This window comes from Malania oleifera, chromosome 4 (genome assembly GCF_029873635.1).
Source record: "Malania oleifera isolate guangnan ecotype guangnan chromosome 4, ASM2987363v1, whole genome shotgun sequence".
Taxonomy (NCBI): Eukaryota; Viridiplantae; Streptophyta; class Magnoliopsida; order Santalales; family Ximeniaceae; genus Malania; species Malania oleifera.
This window is the reverse complement of record NC_080420.1, coordinates 8,387,014-8,408,083: the sequence shown is the minus strand read 5'-3', so window position 1 is coordinate 8,408,083 and position 21,070 is coordinate 8,387,014. Positions and strand designations below refer to the sequence as shown.

Sequence of the window (21,070 nt, the reverse complement as noted above, 5' to 3'; positions counted from 1 at the left end):
AATCTATAAATATAATAGATTGAAATAATATAACCTAATTATTATTATTATTGCAAATCGATCAGCGAGCGAGACTTTAGAGATATCGAATTATTGCCGGATTCAACGCTCTAACCTCAAAGCTTCCAAAATCTAAGAAAAAATAAAATAAAATAAAAATTCAAAGTGAAAATAATAGAAAAATAATACACAAACATTGAAATCAAAATTAGAGTTGATGAAAATTACAGAGAATCGGAGGCCCGAAAATGATGAACACAAAAGTTGTAGCAAAAATTATAGAGAGACTAAGAGATGAGAGTGAGAGAATGTGAGAGATGAAAAAAAATTTTTAGAGAGACTAAGAAAGAGAGATGAGAGTAATAGATAATAAGAAATATAATAAAGTTGTTAGTTGGGAAGTCAATAAGACTTGAAAAAAAAAAAGAATTAAATTGTATTTATTTTACATTTTAGAATATAATTTCATTTATTTGTTAGTTGGAAAGTCAATTATGGGAATAGAGCATAATAAATAATGTTAACATTATTTAATTAAAAAAAATTTTGGGGCCCAAAAACTATATTATTATATTGAAAAAAAATTTGGGGGCCCCAAAACTTTTGGGGCCTTAGGCGGGGGCCTCAACTGCCTAAAGGCAGAGCCAGCCCTGCACACAATGTTAATGGAGGTGATGTTAATGAATTACGTTTGCGTCAATGTTTACTACTTGCTTGCCACGACTTTCGTGAATTGATTACTATTTCCGCTACTATTTGAATGAATGCTAATGAAAGTGTTTCGTGAATGAACGTTGGTAAACGATAGGCTGGCTAGTTAAGCAAGAGTGTTTTAGCTAGCACCGCACGGCCTTCATAAATGAATGAAAAAATAGTCGGACCGTGACATTCGACTATATCTACTCCACGGGTAAAAGGGATAAAAAATTTCACAATTCTGGGAAGAATTATAAGATGATTTGAAGCCGATTTTGTACAAAGTATCTCTCTCTTCTATTCATCTCTCCTCTTCTCTAATCCTTTGTATATGCTCCTCAGTTCAAGCATGCAATATGTATATACAAGCATGCTATATATATGTATATTCAAATGAGGGAGGGGAAGGATGGGAAGGAATTTATGGTAGTGGGAAAATGAAGGGGTGACCGCCATTAACCCCTTATGGTTTTCATAACAAAATTGTCAATATTAGTCAATAAAATTAAATTTAATATAGTGTGCATGTGTGAATTGAAAGAAGCAAAAATATATTTTATTGAAAAGAATGATTGATGTTCTTAGGTTTGCTCAATTTTCCATGTAAAAAATTACATTCATTATTAATTGAATTTAGAAATGAAGGACCTTCCATTTCCAATTTTATGATTTATAAGTGGATATATTAAAGGCCTAGCTTTCATAACTTGTTTCCAAGTCCAAGAACTTCGAGCTATGGCCTTAATATTCCATAACTTTATTAGTGGATATATTAAAGTCAATTCCAATGTATGGCTTATTTTTATTTGCTATTAATTCAAGAAAAAATCCAACAAAGGCCAAAAGGCAAATAAAATTCCAAAAATTTCAAGGTTTTTCCCGACCTTTTATTTGAAATTTATTAGTAATTTATTAGTATTTTATCATAGATTTGACTTTTCAAAATGTTCTAAAAAAATAAGAAAAGATGGGATCAAAAATCAAGTAGGTTTCCCCTTTTGTACATATGGCTCTGTTGAGTTCTTCTAAGTTTTTGATTGAATTAAGGGTTCTCTTGTAGTGTTATTTGGTCTTCCATTGAATGATGGTTAGTGTATGACTTGGATTATTTGTGCATATGTGCCCCTATAGGCTTAAACTTTGAATATGTTGACAATTAGCATGTTTAAGTGGCTCTTTGATATAGTTTTGAGGTTCTTAATTGTGAGCAACTTGAATTGAATGAAAGACAAAAAACAAATCCTAAATAATTAATTCAGCAATGGAACCCGAAAAAGGCATGATAATGTTCATCTTAAGATTCTCAAGGTGAGAGAAGTCTTGTGATTGTGATTGGATACCCAATGATCATAAGTTCGAACAATATTTAAAGGAAAGGTAAATTAATAAAATGAATAGACAAAAATTCTTTGCTTGATTAATGTTTGAATATCATTGTACCATTCAAAAGTATGGGCATGCAGGGTATCAGATCAAGAACATAACCATAAACCATCAATACAACTAACGTTTAGAGGAAGCATTTATCTCAGAAGTTGACATATATAATTAGTCTTTGAGTGCTTGTACAAGTTGGAAACATTGGGGAAAATATGTGAAAGTCATTAAGATGAGAAGAAGAAGAAGGTTTACACAAACCAGTCTGCTCTGCACTCCAAATTTACATAACAAACTACACGGTAATAATTACAACACGAGCTCATTTTTCTAAAAGTTTCTCTTTACAAAACTTTATTGCACAAGGGTGGAAGAATCATCTTCAAGAATCGTGAATTAATATCATCCAGAACAAAAGCATGAACCCGCCTCAGATTTTCCCAGCACAAAGCCATCTCCACTGATGTGATCTTGAGGATATGATTAATCCTTCTTCGTATAATCCTCGATCATCGAAATATCCTATTCTACTAGGACTTATGATCATCCATGTGTAGAGAAGCATCTTTCCAAAACTGAAGGAGCAATAGTGGTTTAAATTAGCAGTACTACAGGAGCATTAGGAGTGCTGTCGAGGAAGTGAAGAGCACTGAAAACAACATGTCCCCATTATAAAGACCTGCAAAACATGAGAATGTATTGTCAAATATGGATATTATCAGTTATTACTATTATATGCATTACAATTCGTAACTAGCCTTCATTCCACCGAAGGCAATAAAATCTTGAAAAAGGAGGCGCAAGTTTGCAGACCTCACAAGGCATTGGGGTATGCCCTTCTATTTTCAGCAATGGGATCCCTTGCCTAGAGGAGGATCAATTCAGTGAGTACATATAATCACCCGCTAACCAAAACCATGTTTAGAACGTATAGAAATCAAAGCCATGACTGGACAAAAGATTATAGTTAATTTTGCTGTATTCATGTTTTCAAAAAAAATAATCCCTTGCCCCCGGCCCAATTATCTTTCAACAAAAGATAATAGTTAGGGTCAGAATTTAATTTAAAGTCTTCATTCTTAGCTTTATATATATATATATGTGTGTGTGTGTGTGTGTGTGGGTAGCTAGGTAGCTACTATAGCTAAGCTAGCATAGGCTTACTTTCAGAGGCTAGTTTGATTTTTAATTTCGAGGTTCCCAAGTTGATCATTTATAGCAATAAAGGTTACCAGTACAAGTTGAAGTTGTGAACCCACAAAAAATGATGCCCTTTTACATTGGCACGCTGATTAGCTCAAAGACCCACAAAGTCATCTTACATTTTTTTTTTTTTTTTAATATTTAAAAATCCAGTTTTTTTTTTAATTTTATTTACACACATTTTAATTGATAAAATAACTTAAAATATACGGCATCTCTACATAATATTTAGGATTCATAAAGTCTCATATTAATATATTAGATTTATACTCAAGGAAGCTACATTTTAGATCAGGGGCATAGAAGCACCAAAATATACTAATAGATGCTGAAACACCTTAATTCGAAAAAGAAGTGTCCAAGGAATTTAATTATCTTACTGATTAGCCCGTGTAATGTCATATATAAGATTGCATCAAAAGCTCTGGCAAACAGGTATAAGCATAATTTCGAATGACATTATTTATGAGAATAACGGTGCTTTTTTAAAGTGGGGATGATTTCAAATAACATTTTATTAGAGTATGAAACGACTCATCTTTTTAAGAAAAATAAAACGGGAAAGGAAAGATGGGCTGCTTTGGGCATGGACAAGGCTTATGACAAATTAGAATGACAGGGAATTGAGAACAACAGCCCCTTTCTGGCTGAACGTGCTCTTTGAATGGTGATGAAAGCCTCCTTCTGTAAAGAAGGAAGATTGGAACATCCACTTCTCTAAACGAAGTGGGACAGTAGGAACAGCTACAGCACTAACAGGCAGTGAGCAAGCGTGCTGTCCATTCTGTGAGTTGAGAATGTCCCACATCAGCAGCATGAAAGACGGTGGAATCCTCTCCCTTATAAAATCCCAGCAGCACCCCGCCCCCAAAAAAAAAACTGTTCAGTGAGCAATGGAGTCTTAAAAAAAAGAAGTTATATATTGTAAAATTTGGTTATTAAACCTTAAAATACAGTTCGTCTAATAGCTGAATCAACAGTTTCCGGTTCGGTATCGATTTGTAATAATTATGAACCACAAATTTCAGTTCGGTGTTTTAGCCAAGGTCGAACCAATCAAAATCGAGTACACCCTTACATTCTGAAACCAGATTCAAAGGCCTGTCACAATATCAGGAAAGAGCTAATGAAGGATTCAATCTAACTGAAGGAAAATTTTGGCAAATCAGCTTACCCATTTAGTGCTCACATGCCATTATCGTTCTATGATAGGGTACCTAGGGAAGTTCTATGGTGAGTTATAGAAAAGGGTGCACATAGTAGGTATACAAATGTCATTAAAGATATGTATGATGGAGTAATGACTAATGTTAGGACTATAGGTGAAGAGACTAGAAAATTTCCAATCACAATAAGTATACATCAAGAATCCACTTTGAGCCCTTATCTTTTTGCTTTAGTGATAGATGAACTAATTAAAAGCACCCAAAATGAGGTTCCATGGTGTATGTTGTTTGCAAATACTATTGTCTTGATTGATGAAATAAAGGAGTGGAGTAGAATCTAAGTTAGCATTATGGAGAGAAGTTTTAGAATCTAGAAGCTTTAAAATAAGTATAAATAAGACAGAATATATGAAATGCAATTTCAGTCAAAGTAAGAGGAATATAGGAGGTAAAGTTAAACTTAATGATGAAGAAATCAATAGCACCAGTAGATCGATACTTTGGATCTATTATGCAAGCTAAAGGAGAAATTGAAGAAGACGTTATGCATAGAGTTAAAGCAAGTTGGGTAAAATGGAGAAGTACTTCAATTGTGTTGTATGATCGTAAAATATCCTTACCCCTATGTTTAGAGAAACTTTAGATTTGGAGTTGTATTGGATTGGGATAAAATGTAGTATAAAATTATATTGAAATTTATCCAAATCCACCTAAATCCAAAGTCACGGTATGAAATTCATACTCCCAAACAATACCTTAAAATTAAAAGGGCAATTTACGATTGTAAGACTAACTATGCTATATGGATCAGAATGCTGGGCCACTAGGAAACGACATATTTAAAAAGTAAAAGTTGCCGCGATGAAAATGCTAAGATGGATACGTGGTATAACGTCAAAAGATAAATTAAACAATGAACACATTCGCAGTAAGTTAGGCATAGCTCCTATAGAAGGTAAGATAAGGGAGGGATGACTTAAATGGCTTGGGCACTTGCAATGTAGGTCACATAGTGCTCCAATGAAAAAGAATAAATTAGTTACTATGAGGGGCTATAGAAGGGGTAAGGGTAGACCTAAATTAACTTGGAGTGAGATAGTAAGGATTTAACAACCCAGAATTTGTCAAAAGAAATTGTCTATTATCACATAAATTGGAGAAAAAGGATTCATGTAGCCGATCCCACCTAGTAGGACTAAAAGCTTGGTTTGTTGTTGTTGTTTGTCGGGATCTAGGAAGATACTAGGCTTATTGGCATATTAACCAAGACTCAAAAGGAGATATTTAATGGGGTGATTGATAAAATTATGTGATGTTTGGTTTGTGGAATGGAATGTGGTAGGAAATTGGTGGAAATGGGGATCTAGGAAGATGCTAAGGCTTACTAAGCAGTTGTGGCGTTTACGTAACGGTTACAATCCGCAACAGATGCTACAATTATGATTTTTCTTCCCATCAATTTTGCAGTGTGTAACGGTATTGGGAACCCCAAAAACCATCACGTAATGGCGATACGTAACAATCACAGCTGTTAGCTAAAACCATGCCTTGATCATAGAACTGAGGGACAAAGTAAGAAGAATCAGAGAACCCATTATCTGATAAAGTGGAAAGGTTTATCAAAAGCTGAAGCTACATGAGAACAGGACACAACTCTGTGGCTATTTGAGAAACAAATCATGGGATGGTTTTTTAGACCCTTAAGTAGGTTGACATTGCCAAGCACAGGGGAGGGGCAAACCATATGCCAAGGCAACAACTTGAGATGGCAAATCATGTGTTGTCTTGACAATTGTTGGTTGGTTAAACTATATTGCTGTAGGGGGAGCACAGAATAGAGAAGTTACCTACTTGACATGGTCAGGGATAGACATGGTTAGAGCCATTGTCCTTGACAACGTTGCTTACAGTGGCAAGTTTCGGTTAACATGGTTGGATGAGTTAACATGGTTAAATCAAGTGTCTCTGTGACATTTTGTTGCAGATGGGACATAGACAAGTCATGGTTAAGAAGAAACCATGCTGGACACCAAAGTTGACTCATGGGGAGTGTACAATGTCAATGTCAATTGTTCTCAAAGTAGACATGTTGACCAAACTGGCAATTTATCCTTTCATGGCTAGCAAACAAGCTTGGTTAGTGGGTAAATTTGTGGTGGGCATCTAGGCATGTTCTTATCCATTTACGTGTAAGCATAAAGCACAATCTAGGCAGTTGGGTTTGTCAACTACAAACCCTAGGTAGTTGGAGCCTTGGAGGTGTATACCGTGTATTAAATTAACATGTGGGTTGCAGGGGGCATGGGATGGACGAGTTGTGTGTGTTTTCCTGCACATGTTAGAATGTATATCCTTGTCTTTGAATAAAAGAAATGTTGGGAGGTGCTGCTCCTGTAATACTTGTTGCCCTATGTGTTTAATTGAATTTCTATACACTTGCGCGAATTAACTGACCATTGTTTGTGTGTAACATTGGCTTAACCAAGTGTCACTTGGTGCCACACAGTGTCAAGTTTGTGTGTTGTGAACTAAGGCACTATGACACATGCCACGATGGAGAAATTTAGCAAGGGGCAAGAGTGGGAGGGCAATAGCACATCTTAGCAAACAATTGAACAATGTCATGTCCCTCTGAGATATGTTGGTGAAGGAAATAGGATTGTCATCACAGATGCACATGTACTACTGCTTGTTCTGCATTGTCATTAATGAGCTCACTCTAGACCTTTCAAGTAATATCCAGCATGCCTATGGACCAAATTACAACAGAAGGATGGCTTTTCTTGAATTTACTTGGGAAGGGGAATTGATTGGGTTGTATCATTGGCTCAACCAACAAGAGAAAAATTTCTATCCATATGGGTTTTAGGTTGTTGGTGTTGAAGGCAAGATAAATCTAGTTATCACCTGTCTTAAGTATATGCCAGCGGCAATTTATAGAACAATGTCAAGGTCCGAACAAAGGAACTATTTGGAGGGACTAATAATAGGTAGGAATACGATGAAAGAAGTGATGAATAACAAGTTTGTGCTTGTTAAATATGCACAAGAGTGTTCTAGACTATGCTCCATGATGTAGGATAACAGCAAGGATCTACAGCCTAAGAGAATGTAGGAGAAAAGAAGGAAAGAAGAAGCAAGAGAGGAGAGAGGAGATCCAAGGGGGAAAATCACACATTCAATTTGTCTAATTCGTCAACAAGCACCTACAACATGGCTTTTACACACTATTTATAAGGAAGCCTCTAACACATGAAATTACACATATACCCCTAAAACTACAAATTACAAACATACCCCTAATATACGCAAATATTACAAACAAGCCTCAAATACGCAGAACCCATCCTAATTAAACTGAGCATAAAAATTAACTACAAATTAAACCCAACAATCCCTTCACCCAATTCTTCTTAATTATTCTCCAACAAGGATCTTTCCTAAGGTCTTGCTTCTTGTCCTACATCAAATCTCCCCCAGTTAGAGCAAAAATTTGGCCTCAAGTTTCGAAATGTTGGAGGGTTAGAAATAAGAAGCAAACTTGGACTCTTCAAAAGCTAGCACTTGAGTGATAAAAGAAACAATGATCCTTTGGCAGCATCATAGACTTGAATTGAGACTTAGGATCAGTAAACACATCAGGAATTACAAACTCAACAATAGAAGAACTAAAAAAGACTTTGTACATCTTCAAACACATTTATTTCCTTGCTTGCAGTGTCTTCAAGTTGAGTAGTTCTGGCAGATTCTTTTTCTTGATTGGTTGGTTGAGTGGGCTTCAAAATAATCTTCTTACAATTATAGTGGAAGACATATGTGTTCTCAAATCCTTGAGTCACACCCAAATCATCTAACCAAGGTGGACCAAGGAGTTGCATGTCCAATATTCATGGGTATAATATATTGATATCACACCAAACATAAGCAAAATATTCACCCATTTGGATAGGAACCAAACATCTTTCACAAACATGTAAACTAGAGCTTTCAACCCAAGATATCTCGTAAGGCTCTGGGTGAGGTTCCGGATGAAGTTGGACACAAGTGACCCCATTTATGGAAACCACATTCATGGGACATCTTCCATCAATGATGATTTTTCAAACATTCTCTCCACATTGAGAAAGGTGTGAAAGAACTTGAAATTGTACCCAAGGTATGATAAATGTCATTCCTTTTTCCAATAATTTGTCACCATATTGTTGGTTTTATACATATATAATTGCAACAATATATCACCAAAATTACTTAACACAATTTGGTCACAATTCACAATCTATTCATGTAAAACCACAAGTTTGGCTCTCAATTTTCAAGAACTATCTTCAAGTCAACTTTAATCTTGAGTATCACATAGCAATGAAACAAAATTCACTTAGAAAATTGACAAATTGCAGCAATAAAAGCTGATTTTTTATGTTGGCAGCAAAATTTTTCGCTTTTCTAAGCAAATTATTGCAATTGCTTATAAAATATCAAGCCCACATGCAAAATATCATGCTGCCAGATCAATATATCACATAAGAAACCAAAAATATCGTGGCTGGAGCAATTTCTCAAGATTCTTGCAATTCTCCACTCGCCAGTGCATGGGCGTGTGCACCACCTCAAGGCATCTCCAGCAATGAAACTCCGGCTGCTAGCAGATCCGCGGCTGGTAAGCCTGGTGGAGCTTGCTGAGTGTCAAAATAAATCCACAATGCTAGGTTTTGAAGGGGTCAATGGCCGGGTAACCTAGTGGTGGCGCGTGGGACCGCACATGGTTGGATGGTGATGAAATTCCAGGGGAAGGGTTTCCAGGGGTTTTGTTTTTAATGGGATGAGTGGTGTTGTAGGATGGTGTTTGGAAAGTGATGTTTGAAACCAAAGGGCATGGCTGTAATTTTTTGAGAAGTTACATATGAACAGTGCCTCTGCTTTCTGGGATTTTTATTGATTTTAATGTAGGGTGGTGACTGGAATTCAGAAATCAGAGATAAATTTTGGAGAATTATGGGAGGGAATTAGAAGAACAGGTGAAGAGAAGAGAAGAGAAGAGGAAGCAGAATAGAAGAAGAAGAAAACGAAGAAGAAGATGAAGAAGAAGAAGAAGAAGACAGAGGCAGCTGGGCAGCAGGGGATTAGGAACAGACAGAATGGCAGAATAGAGAAAGATAAAGATAAGTGGGGAAAGGGAAGACAGAATAGAACAATGATGGGGGAGGAAGAAGTGAAGAAAAAGACGAGGAAAGAGATGGAGGAGATACAAGGGGGGAAATCACATGTTCAATTCAATTTGAATCCATCAATCGCCACCTAAAACATGGCTTTCACACACTATTTATAAGAAAGCCTCTAACACATGAACTTACACATATACCCCTAAACCTACATTAAATTACAAATATACTTCTAAAATACACAAATATTACAAACAAGCCCCCAAATACACATAATCCTACACTCATTAAACTTAACACACAATTAACTACTAACTAAACCAAACAATCCCCTGACCCAATTCTTCTTAATTATTCTGCAACAAGGATCAAGGTCTTGCTTCTTGTCCTACATCACTCCCCCATTTAATGAGGGAAGGACATATTTGTGGAGACATACATGCAAGTCTCATGAACTCTTAGATGTCACTTGAGAGTGCACGTCAACAAGAAGTTATCTATTGTATTCATGGGCTAAGATACGTGATCCAGACAAAGCTAAAGAGTCAGAATTTTGATTCTGTTGACCAAGCTGCATGTTACGGCAACAATAAGGAGGAGCCTACATGGACAGTTGGGAGAAAAGAACGGAGCATGTTGTTCCCAAACCAGTGACTACTCATGTTTAGACTAAGCCAGTTGAGGCAAAGAAGACTTATAACTTGATAAGCAATGGTTAGTGTGTTATGAATGTGGCAAGAAAGGCCATTCTTATGCCAACATCATAATAAGAAGCATCTAAATGTGAGAGGAACTTGAGCAGAAAAAAGGTGGCTACATCTATGAGCCACTGAAGCTAGATAGAAGTAAGAAGGAATCAAATAACAAAAAGAACTCATGGTCCAAGTTTGCAGAGTTTAGGGCCTGTTTTGTTAAGGTTTTGGATACAGTTTTTTTTGTATCCGGAAATGCTGTATACAAAGAATGCACAAACTTTGCATTTGGTGTTGTTTTCAGAACACCCTTTTCAAAAACTTATCTAAGAAAACACTTGAGGTTTTAGGAAATGATTTTAAGGTGTTTCCCATGTTTTGGATACAGCTTCTCGAATGGAATGAAGGCATGAGTATTGGGTATTACCCATTTTTCAATAATAATAATGATAGTGATAATTTGTATTATTATTATTTTATTAACAAATTGTCATGTAGGTCAACCTTAACCAAATGCAGTTCCATTGTTTTCATTTTCGAGAACAGTTCAAAAAACAACGAACCATACATATTCTTGAGCATACAAAAATACACAATACAATCCCTTGTTTTCATTTTCAGAAACAACAATACAGAAACTCGTTTTTGAATTCTTAACCAAACAGGATCAAATCTTATCCATTTGGTTTCAAGGAAGATTTGCCCAAGACATCTCCTAAACTATATGAGCTCTTCTATCATGCTAGGTCAACAATTTATGAGAGTTCAGAAATCAGTGCATAATTTTGCGGGCAATGAAGTTGAATAAGTGTAACCTCTCATCATGTTGTTAGCCAGCTTGGAACACAGCCATTTTGGGCCTACACTGGGTTTCAGAACAGTGTTTCTTCAGGCTTTGTCATGGATTCAGGCTTTGTCATGGACTCAGTGCTTACTGCTTAGGGGATTATGTTCCTACTCCATAGCTATGTTAGTGATTTGCATGCTTTTGTGATGTGTTCTTGTGGAGGCCATGGCAATTTCAATACCACATGATCTATGATCGTCGTTAGAATCCAATGAGCATCAAGGTTGGTTCATTTCACTAAGATGGTATTTCTTCATGAGCTGCAGCCATGCTTATTGGAACTATGTTCCAACTCCATAGCTATGTTATTGGCTTGCATGCTCGTAATATGTTTGTGGAGACTATGGCAATCTCAACACCACATGATCTATGATGGTCATGACTGTCAATGTTGGTTTACTAACGCTACAAGTTACAATCTCAGTCCTCAGTTCGGATGCCAAAGATTGGTTTGCATGCCAGTTTGTGTTATTCCTGTTTGCCAAGTCCTTCTTTTGTTAAATCCATGTTTGAAGCTTAACCTTTTCGTGTCAATGAGGATGATCACAGCAGTAATTACTCATGGAGAAACAGCCCAGTCAGGAAGCTCTACAAGCATCGTTAAAGAGATTAAAGAAATTTTAATTTTTAAAATTTTATTTTCAATAATTTATTTTAGGAAAGCATAATTATTTTAACTTTTGAAAAGTAGTTTAATGTAATGCTATTTATGTTGCCTTGTGTTCATGTTGGGATGAATTTTGGAATTTCGACAAAGTTCAAGAATGGATTTTAGGGTTTTTACCTTTGTGCCTGAAATGTGCATGTTGCACTAATATATTCCCAAATGGGTTGTTCAGTCACAGATCTATTGGAAGAGTGTTGCACTTTGCTGCAACAGGAGTTGAATTTGAGAATCATTTTTCATTGTTATTTTCATATTCTGTTTGGTCAAACTTGCCAAAAACTGAGGTTTACCTTATCCCTCTTCATATAATGGCAAGACTCCATTATGTCGAATTTCTTAACTTAAAGCCTTACAACATCTCACGAAGTCCCATATATCACTTGGAATGCCAATTTAAAATAAAATCTTTAGCAGGAAGCACTCCATAACTAGATGTGGAACAGTTCCATATTGCCACCCATGAAGCCCCATGTCCTAGAGTGATTGGTTCATTGGCTGTTTCCTTCTATTGCAGAAACTATGAGGGTTCTGCTTCATTCAGATCAGTAGGTCTGGTGTAGAAAGAGAAATGGTCAGTGATTTGACTGCCCAAGCATATCTTTGGGCTATATGAGTAACGGCCAACCTCAAAAGTAGTTGACTCAAGCATCCATAAATGTCTATGAGAGTGGGTTAAAGTGCACATTAGTATGTCATCTGTTGTGTTGATGACTAAGTCTCACACCTGGTTGGAGAGTGAATCTCGGAGCAGTTTGGCCATTTTCATTTCATGGGTCTTTCTGAGTACGCACTTCATATTCCCCCCCCCCCCCCCCCCAAAAAAAAAAAAAAATTCTCGCTCCATCTCTCTTGTCACCAACTCCCTCAACTTAAAGCAGAGGACATGGGGTGAAACAACCCCCGACTCTGTGCTACAGCAGTGATGAAAGATGAAGGCATGAGATCTGTTCTAGATTGAAAATTCCCACTCTCTGCCTTCCAATTGTTTCTCCCACTCCCTGCCTTTCTTGATTTGAGGAAGCTAGAGGTGAATTTTTGTTTCTTACATCTCTCTCTCATTCTTTAGTCCCACATATATTTGATCTTCATCGGGTCAAGGAACCCTAAGTAATTATTAGCTCTGTTTGGACGCTGAGAAAATAAAGGAAAAGGAAACAATTAGACATTTTTCATTCGGAACCTTCAGAGCGAGGATTTTAAACTTTTAATGAATTGAACTAATTATCATCCATAACCACAAACAGTAAGGGATTTTGCAGACCGACTTTTGGTTGGTAGCAGTGATGGAAGATGAAGGCATGAGATCTGTTCTAGATTGAAAATTCCCACTCTCTACCTTCTAATTGTTTCTCCCACTCCCTGCCTTTGTTGATTTGAGGAAGCTAGAGGTGAATTTTTGTTTCTTACATCTCTCTCTCTCTCTCAATCTTTAGTCCCACATACATTTGATCTTCATCAGGTCAAGGAACCCTAAGTAATTATTAGCTCTGTTTGGATGCTGAGAAAATAAAGGAAAAGGAAACAATTAGACATTTTTCATTCGGAACCTTCAGAGCGAGGATTTTAAATTTTTAATGAATTGAACTAATTATCATCCATAACCACAAACAGTAAGGCAGATCTACTTAGTTTAGAACTCAGCAGTGTCTTGTCCTCCAATGAAACTATAATGCCATGCATTATGATGAAATGAAATTCTTTGACAGCTAGAACTTCCATTTACTCACTTTTCTAGAAATATTTGAAGTTGCTATGTTCCTATTGGGAATTTTACATTGGCCTTTGTGCTTCTGCATTTTCACACATAAAGGTTCTCAATTTTGAATTCTTATGACTAAACTTCTTATTTTTCATTTTCTGCTGTTTTCACTGCATGAATTTGCATATATGATAAAGATGATGGTGAATGGCGCCATATTTAATTCAATGAAAAACCTTAATATACTAGTTTTTTTTTTGGGGTTTAATTGTTTTGAGATATATTTTGTTACTTGAAGATGGATGGTGAAAACATTGTGCGGACTAGCAGATTCTTGTTATATATGTCCTTTTTGCTCTTCCAATTGCATCTGTTGGTGAAAAATTAATAGGAAAAAATTAATTATATGATAGTTTTGGAATTCTCTGAAAGGTGTATTCGTGTTTCTACTTTTTTTGGTACGAATGAAATCCATTCTCCACCCTGCAGCCAAGCACAGCTTGCTAGTTATACCTCACTCATCCTTATGTCCATCCTTCCTTTTCAAGGGTTCCCATCTCTATTATATTAACATTAAAATCTAGTGCTTCCAATTTTCGATTAATTGTTTTTTTTTTTTTTTTTGTGCTCTCTACATAAAAGTAGGGGTAAGGCAGTGTACACTGTGATGACCCTCCCCTTGCCCTCGCAAAGCAAGGAGCCTTATGGCCCGGGGACGGCTTTTTTTATTTTGATTTTTTACAATTTATACCTTTTCATTCTTAATAAAAAAACATGCACTACTCAAACACTAAACCAGTTACAAAATAAATCACCAAATCAGCTTCTTACTTTTACATATGTACATTTAACATCTCTAAATGACATCAACCACAACAATATTCATTGATCATTCCCCCAACACTCTTACAAACAGCAAATAGGAATTTTGTAATTAAATGCTTTAATGCAATAATACTCAAACCAAATTTTCTTTAGCATTGATGCAGAGAAAAACAGCATAATAAGCAACGATAAAGTTTGCATAAAAAGAATTGACATTCTTACCACTCTGAGCAGATGCTACTGCAGGAAGCGCAGGAATTTTGACAGCTGCAGTTCAAACAAATTGACGCATAATTATTAATGAGGAAAATGAAATTTTTCAGAGATTACTTTCAAAGTAGAAGAATGAATTATTCAGGTTTTCCAAAAGAGATACCAATTAAAATGAATAGAAGTAATATTTTTGCATACTTTTTTTGCATGTCGAAGCAGGTAATTGAGATGTGGTGGGCCAAGGAGCTGGAATGTTGTCATTCAAATCGCAAAGGAAGCTGACACCTAAAGATTTGTCAAGTATCGCATCTGAAGGCAAACTTGGCAAAAGGCATCCAGATTCTAGTCCGGAAGTAGCTGGAACAGTGCAAATTAATAAATTCCTATTAAAAGAGTACCATGCAATTAAAAAAAAATAGCATATCAATGACATGATATAGATCATAAAGAAAATAATCCAGACAGAAAAATCCATCCCACAAACCTCCCCCCTCCTATGAGAGAGAGAGAGAGAGGGAGAGAGAGAGAGAGAGAGAGAGAGGGAGAAGTGCATCGCTGCAGCATCCAGGCTGTAATCAGGCAAGAAGAGTGAAATACAGTTCAAAAATAACAAAACCGAACCCCAACAGGAAATAAAATAAAATAAAACTCAGCTTCTCCAATTAAGAATGTATATATATATACACTGATGGTGAAAAAATATAAAATTTTAGCTCAATAAAACCTCCAGGGAAACAATGTTACCTTCAGTTGCAGCTGTGTGGTCAAATCGTGGATCCAGGATATCAAATCAACATAGCAAGCAATAAGACCAAGGAATAAATTATTAGCATCAGCTTCAAAATGAGATTGAAAAATCACTCCTATTTTTCCCATTAAAGGAGCATGAGAAAGAAAACTTGCCTTGAACTGAGAAATCCTTGAGACTTATGTGACAGAGGCTATACACATTTTTGGTGATGTTTTCTTTCTGTAACTTCATTCTAAGAGATGCAGCACAATTCAAAGCTTGCAAGTTGGTTATGAAGCTCTGTCTTTGCAAATAAGACATATAGCTGTCCATGGCATTACAGCATGCTGTCTGATTACTTATCCCATTCCCACATCCCACTGTGACATGGCTAATATTGGGAAAAAGCAGAGGACAAGCTGAAGGAAATGAGGAGTAAAATCAAAAAGGGAAAAAACCCATGAGAACAGCTGACAGGGCTGGCACACTGATGGCTAAATTTCATTTAAAATAATAAGCATGCATACCAAAATTGAAAAACAAATAAATGGAGGACTAATGGACGAAAATCAGCTAGACTTGACAAATGCCAATTGCCATCATAAAAATGATGTTCATGCACAAGGTAATAAGCCACATTGAGTAAGTCTAGTTAAGGACCTAGATAATCTAGCTTTCAAAAACAAAATATACAAAGCTAGCCATATTCAATGCATGTATCATATTCTTTGAAACCATCCATAAGTTCCACACAAATCATGCATACACATGACTTGTCAATAAATTCTTACACACTTTCTGTCAAATGGTCAATCATGTCCTTTTCCATTTTTTTTTTTATTAACCACATAAATCAAATCTAAAGGATCATATAACTCACAGCAGTAATAAATCCTCACTTATCAAGCAATAGCTTTTTAATTACAAGAAAACTAAGAGGCTTTTTTTTTTATTTTACTTAAAAGAACTTGTGTTACTCCAAGTTTACCTTTATTAACATTGCAATTAGATAGTCCCCTGAGAACTTCCTTTGCACGAGAAGGACTGAGTCTACTTGCCAGCCATCGTAGTACAATACTTCTGCAATCATCAATCATAGCTGAGCGATCAGGCAAGACATGGGAGCCATCCACACTCAAAAGATCATATGGTTTCAATGCAATTTTTCTAGAAGCTTCTAATATGGCACTCTGACAAATTTGGTCACAACATTCTTTCACAGGATCAATCTTTTCACAGGCAGAAAGAAGCTTAGAAGAGTCAACCATGCCCTCAAACTCATTAACATCTTTCACTGGACATGTAGCTTCAGTGAGGTTTGATGCATGAATTGAGCAAATTTGCTGAAGATTACTACTGGCACCCTGACCCAATAGAATTTGCTCAACATCTGAAAGGCAGGGCTTTGCAAGGGTTCCATTCAAAGCAAGTAAGTTAGAAGTTTTACTGTGTTGACCAATGAGAATAACAAGAATGGCTTCCAACTGTGGACAACACAATACATTGGCCAGATATGGAGCAAATGCTGACCAGCAATCAATTGATGTCATGCTCATCATACTTTCAGCTGCAGTGAAGTTTAAAGTGCAGAGTCCTGAAACATAGAAATACGCATCAAGTAAATTGTCACTGCACTTTCAACCCAAATGCCTTTAAAAATCTAACAAAGCTCAGGTTGAGAAAGAACCTGATAATTTTGGGACACTGTTATTTGTGAATGGTGTCAGTGGTGAAGGGGCAAGAAGAGGAAGAAAAGGCTGAGGAGCCCCACTTGGGGAAATCTCAGGAAGAGTGGCATCCGACTCAATATTCACTGTTATAGAACCTTTCAGATAATGCATTGATTTGCAAGAGCATTCATGAAGACCTGAGAATAACAATTGTCTTATGGATTATGAACTTGTATACTTCTTGTAAGAAAATCCAACATGTACATGTCCCAGCAATGCTTTACACAGAAAAAGGTCAGTGTTTTCAAGCTTACTTGGGCTAGTGAATATGAAAGGATGTCAAATGTTTTTAGAAAAAAAAAACTAAATTATTACATACACTGGAACAATAATTAATGCTCAAGCTAATTCTGCTTGAAACACCTTTACAACTCATAAAATAATATGCACAGCTAGCTTGTACTCAACAGTGCCACAGTTTTTTTATTTTTCATCTGGTAACAAGTCAAAGGAATGAGAGACTTAAAAATTAAAATATAAAAATATTCTTTTTAGTGAACCTTTCAGAATCAAAAGAAAGCAATCTTATATTCTAGTTTTTTGCAATGAAAGTTACAACTCAAAACACCCTTCAATCAATTCTAATGATTTAAGCAATAAAAGAGTGAATGACTTAGCAACTAAACATGACCAGTCAACTTAAATAGGGCAGATGGCTATAATTAAGAAAAAGGGAAAAAGGGCAAGTTCTTATAAAGAAAAGTCAGGAAGTATTTTATATGATGAAAATGGATGAACAGATAGGAACAAACACCTTGGAGAGACGGTAAATTCTGAGGCTCAGCGCCGTGATTGGCAGATTTTCCTATTAACCAACCAAGTGAAATAGAAAGAGGAATATGACAAGGCACACTTGATATCAATTAGAAAACTATTTACCAAATAAATAAATTTGACATTTATGTCAAAGACACACAAAAGATGCATCTCTCCTATTTCTTTCCCTCCACACAACCCAAAAATCAGTGAGAGGAATCAAAGCAATCACTTTTTCGTATGTCTTGGAAGAAACTTCCCCCAAGGCCACAACTCACTCAGCCAACCGGTGATACTTGATTGGAGGCTTTGAGCACCAAGTCTTCCAAATTTCCTTCCAAATGAAGTATCCCCTCTAAAATATCATCCCTGACAATAGCAGCTAGCATACTAATAGGATCTAACATCAAAACACACTCCTTTGGTCAGATTTTATCTAGCAATTTCCTCCCACTGCAAATATATTGCCATATTATACAACTCGAAAGATATAAGGGAAGATCTATAGTTCCTAATCTTGAGCACACCATGCAATAGCCACATCCCATGCCACATCCCCATTAATAGGGAATAAAAATGAACTAAAGAAAAGCATCCTTGCCCTTAACTAAATCAAAAAGATCCAGAAATTGGTCCTTCAAAGAGCTAGTATCACACCACCTACCATAGTACAGGAATATAAAATCCCCCTTGCCCACAACAACAAGCACATGTTTGAAAACATTTGCAAAATCACTTGTTTTGCTTGACCCTTTCAATCCACATAAATGTGGTCAATAAGAAATGTCTCTAATACGTGAGGGGGAAAAAGGTACACAATAAAGCTACCTTGCCATCACCTATAGCATTTTCATCCATTTTCCTTTACTCTTCACCTGCATATTTCTTATTTTCATTCTAGCCAAAGCCCAAACCCACTTTTCTAGTGAAATAATAAATATCAGTCAAGTGCCATACAAAAGTATAGCCAGTAGTTCAGGGCAAGTTCATATACGCGTGTTTCTTCTCTTTGGGAAGCGCTTAAACATAATCTTGTGGCTGGCAGTTCAACAAAAGTGACATTCAAAAATATTTCCTCAAATTCTTTAGAATTCAAAAGTATAACAATATATACCACCAAAAGAAATATATTTTAAAATTTTCTCTGAACATTATATAAAATGGAGATATTCCTCAACACACCAATTAAAAATACACATAACACCCAGTGCACAACGCTTTCAGGCCATATTGGGGGTCTACGGAGGGCATTATATATACAGCCTTACCTCCACTTTTGGAGAAGCTGTTTCTGTAACCTAAAACATCTCTTTTGGTTTGAGTGTAACACCATTACTGTCAGGTCAAGGCTCGCCTGTATCCTATGGAACTGCATGCTATTGAATCTCGCTGACTGTAGTCAAAACAAATCAAGAAGGAGACAAATATGCATAGAAACAAATGCATTACGGTTTTCTTGAAATTTGAAGTGTGTTGTTCAAGGGGACCAGCTCTATACATCACCACCATATATCAACCCAAATTGCTTTTTACAGGATAAAGCTGAAGCTAGATTTCCCACAGACTACATAGCGTAGTATAATGCGTTTTTTGGTCTGTTGCTTAAACTATCACCATATTCTTCCACATTGTGCTCAATTTAGGGCCATAGTTCTCTCAAATAACACATCAACAAGTGTCGTCTTGCTGCCTCAACTGATACACTTCTCAGTCTTCCCCTTATCCTAGGGCTTAGGTGATCCTTTCTAACAAATTAAAAACCATATTTACATGTTGCCTATTAGCATTGTAGAAGAGATATTTTTCCAAAGAGAGGCTTGCATTATCATTTCCCCATTATTCAGAATCTGGACCAAAACCAATATGTCAGTTATTGATATTAAAGCATATACAAAGTGCAAATATAGTATACTTGGATCAAAAGCATATAAACAAGATCTTGCCATTTGACCACAATCAAAAGCCCTTTATCACCAATCTGTGCGAGAAGACTGGGAACACACTGTAATGAAGACTGAAAACCTCAACACTGGCCTAAATCAGAGCTGTGCCCCATTATGCCGAACATAAACAATCCAGCTAAATAAAACCTAAGAAACTAGAAAAAATAATGCAACAATTCTGAAATTTATCAAAACAGGTCAATGATGCATGAGGAAGGAAGTTCAATAGAACACATAGCCGATGCACCAATACAAACAACACATAATCAAAATCAAATCCCATCACCCTTCCCCCACTCCCAAAAAGGGGACGAAAAGCTCAAGCCAGTACACCATGCCAATCGCCCAATTCGACAAACTCATTTCACCGAAACCACAATACAGCACAAAATCAATCAAACCCAGTCACTTCATATACAAACAAATCAAGTTTACGACAATCCAACTGATGAACCCACAGATCAAGCAAAATAGAATACACCCAGTAAGCAGTGAACTAAGAAGCATCCGCTACTCACAGTGAAGCAATAAAACCACAACGCGAACAGTGAGATTGAGACTACAAGACACCCCCCCTTCTCTCATGCCTGCACTTCTTTGACTCCCAAAGAGAGAACCGCCTGAAGAACAAGATCAAAATTTGCAAAAACACAAAAGGATAAAAATTGGTCAAGAAATATCAGGCTTGGGAATCAGAGAACCGGTGGGGATGTGAGGTAAAAGGAAGACATAGCAGAGAGAGAGAGAGAGAGACAGGGTGTCTGTCTGTTTGTTCAAGCGCCATGAATGTGTTTGAGGGAGAGAGAGAGAGAGGTTCTTAAGTGTGTGGGGTCAAAAAGCAGTACCGGCCATAGCTGTAGCATCGAGAAGACCCCACCAAGAAAACTCAGACCCCCCCATTAACGCTCATCGATCGTCTTCCTCATCAAGCCACCCATGCCTCTCACGCGCTTCGCACGTGTTAGATGAACCTGACATCACCTTCCTCTCTGTACTGTAATTAAGTCCTCTGGTTTTTTGTGCGCGGCTTCAAGAGGTTTCTGCCCGTTCCTTTGGTTTTAGCGGCTTCAGTTGTAAATTTGTAATTATTGCTTTATTCTATCAACTATCTGGTATTTAATAATCTTTAATTATTAATAACGTTAAATTGTAATTTTTTAAGTATTTAATGACAGTCTGATTTTTTCAATTATCATAATTAATACAATTTTTAAAATTAATTTTTAATGAAATTAAAATTTTAATTGTTTAATTGTGATTTCTAAAAAAATAACAATCTTAAATCTTTAATTATTTGTAATAGCAATATCAAAGTACATTATCAATCATAATTATAAAAATCATCAAGTTGAATTTGTTAATTTAAA

At 36.3% G+C, this 21,070-nt stretch overlaps 1 protein-coding gene across 1 annotated transcript; it reads right to left on the bottom strand.

The window, feature by feature from the left end:
• Window positions 1-2,205: 2,205 nt before the first annotated feature.
• Window positions 2,206-20,769, bottom strand: LOC131153604 (uncharacterized GPI-anchored protein At1g61900). The gene is made up of 9 exons (XM_058106021.1): window positions 20,549-20,769; window positions 20,222-20,323; window positions 16,962-17,141; window positions 16,263-16,868; window positions 15,448-15,693; window positions 15,289-15,300; window positions 14,743-14,901; window positions 14,554-14,598; window positions 2,206-2,752 (listed from the first exon to the last, which is right to left on the bottom strand). Exons 1-9 carry the CDS (start codon window positions 20,601-20,603, stop codon window positions 2,682-2,684), a joined length of 1,476 nt encoding a protein of 491 aa, XP_057962004.1. The 5' UTR covers window positions 20,604-20,769; the 3' UTR covers window positions 2,206-2,681.
• Between the last annotated feature and the right edge of the window lie 301 nt (window positions 20,770-21,070).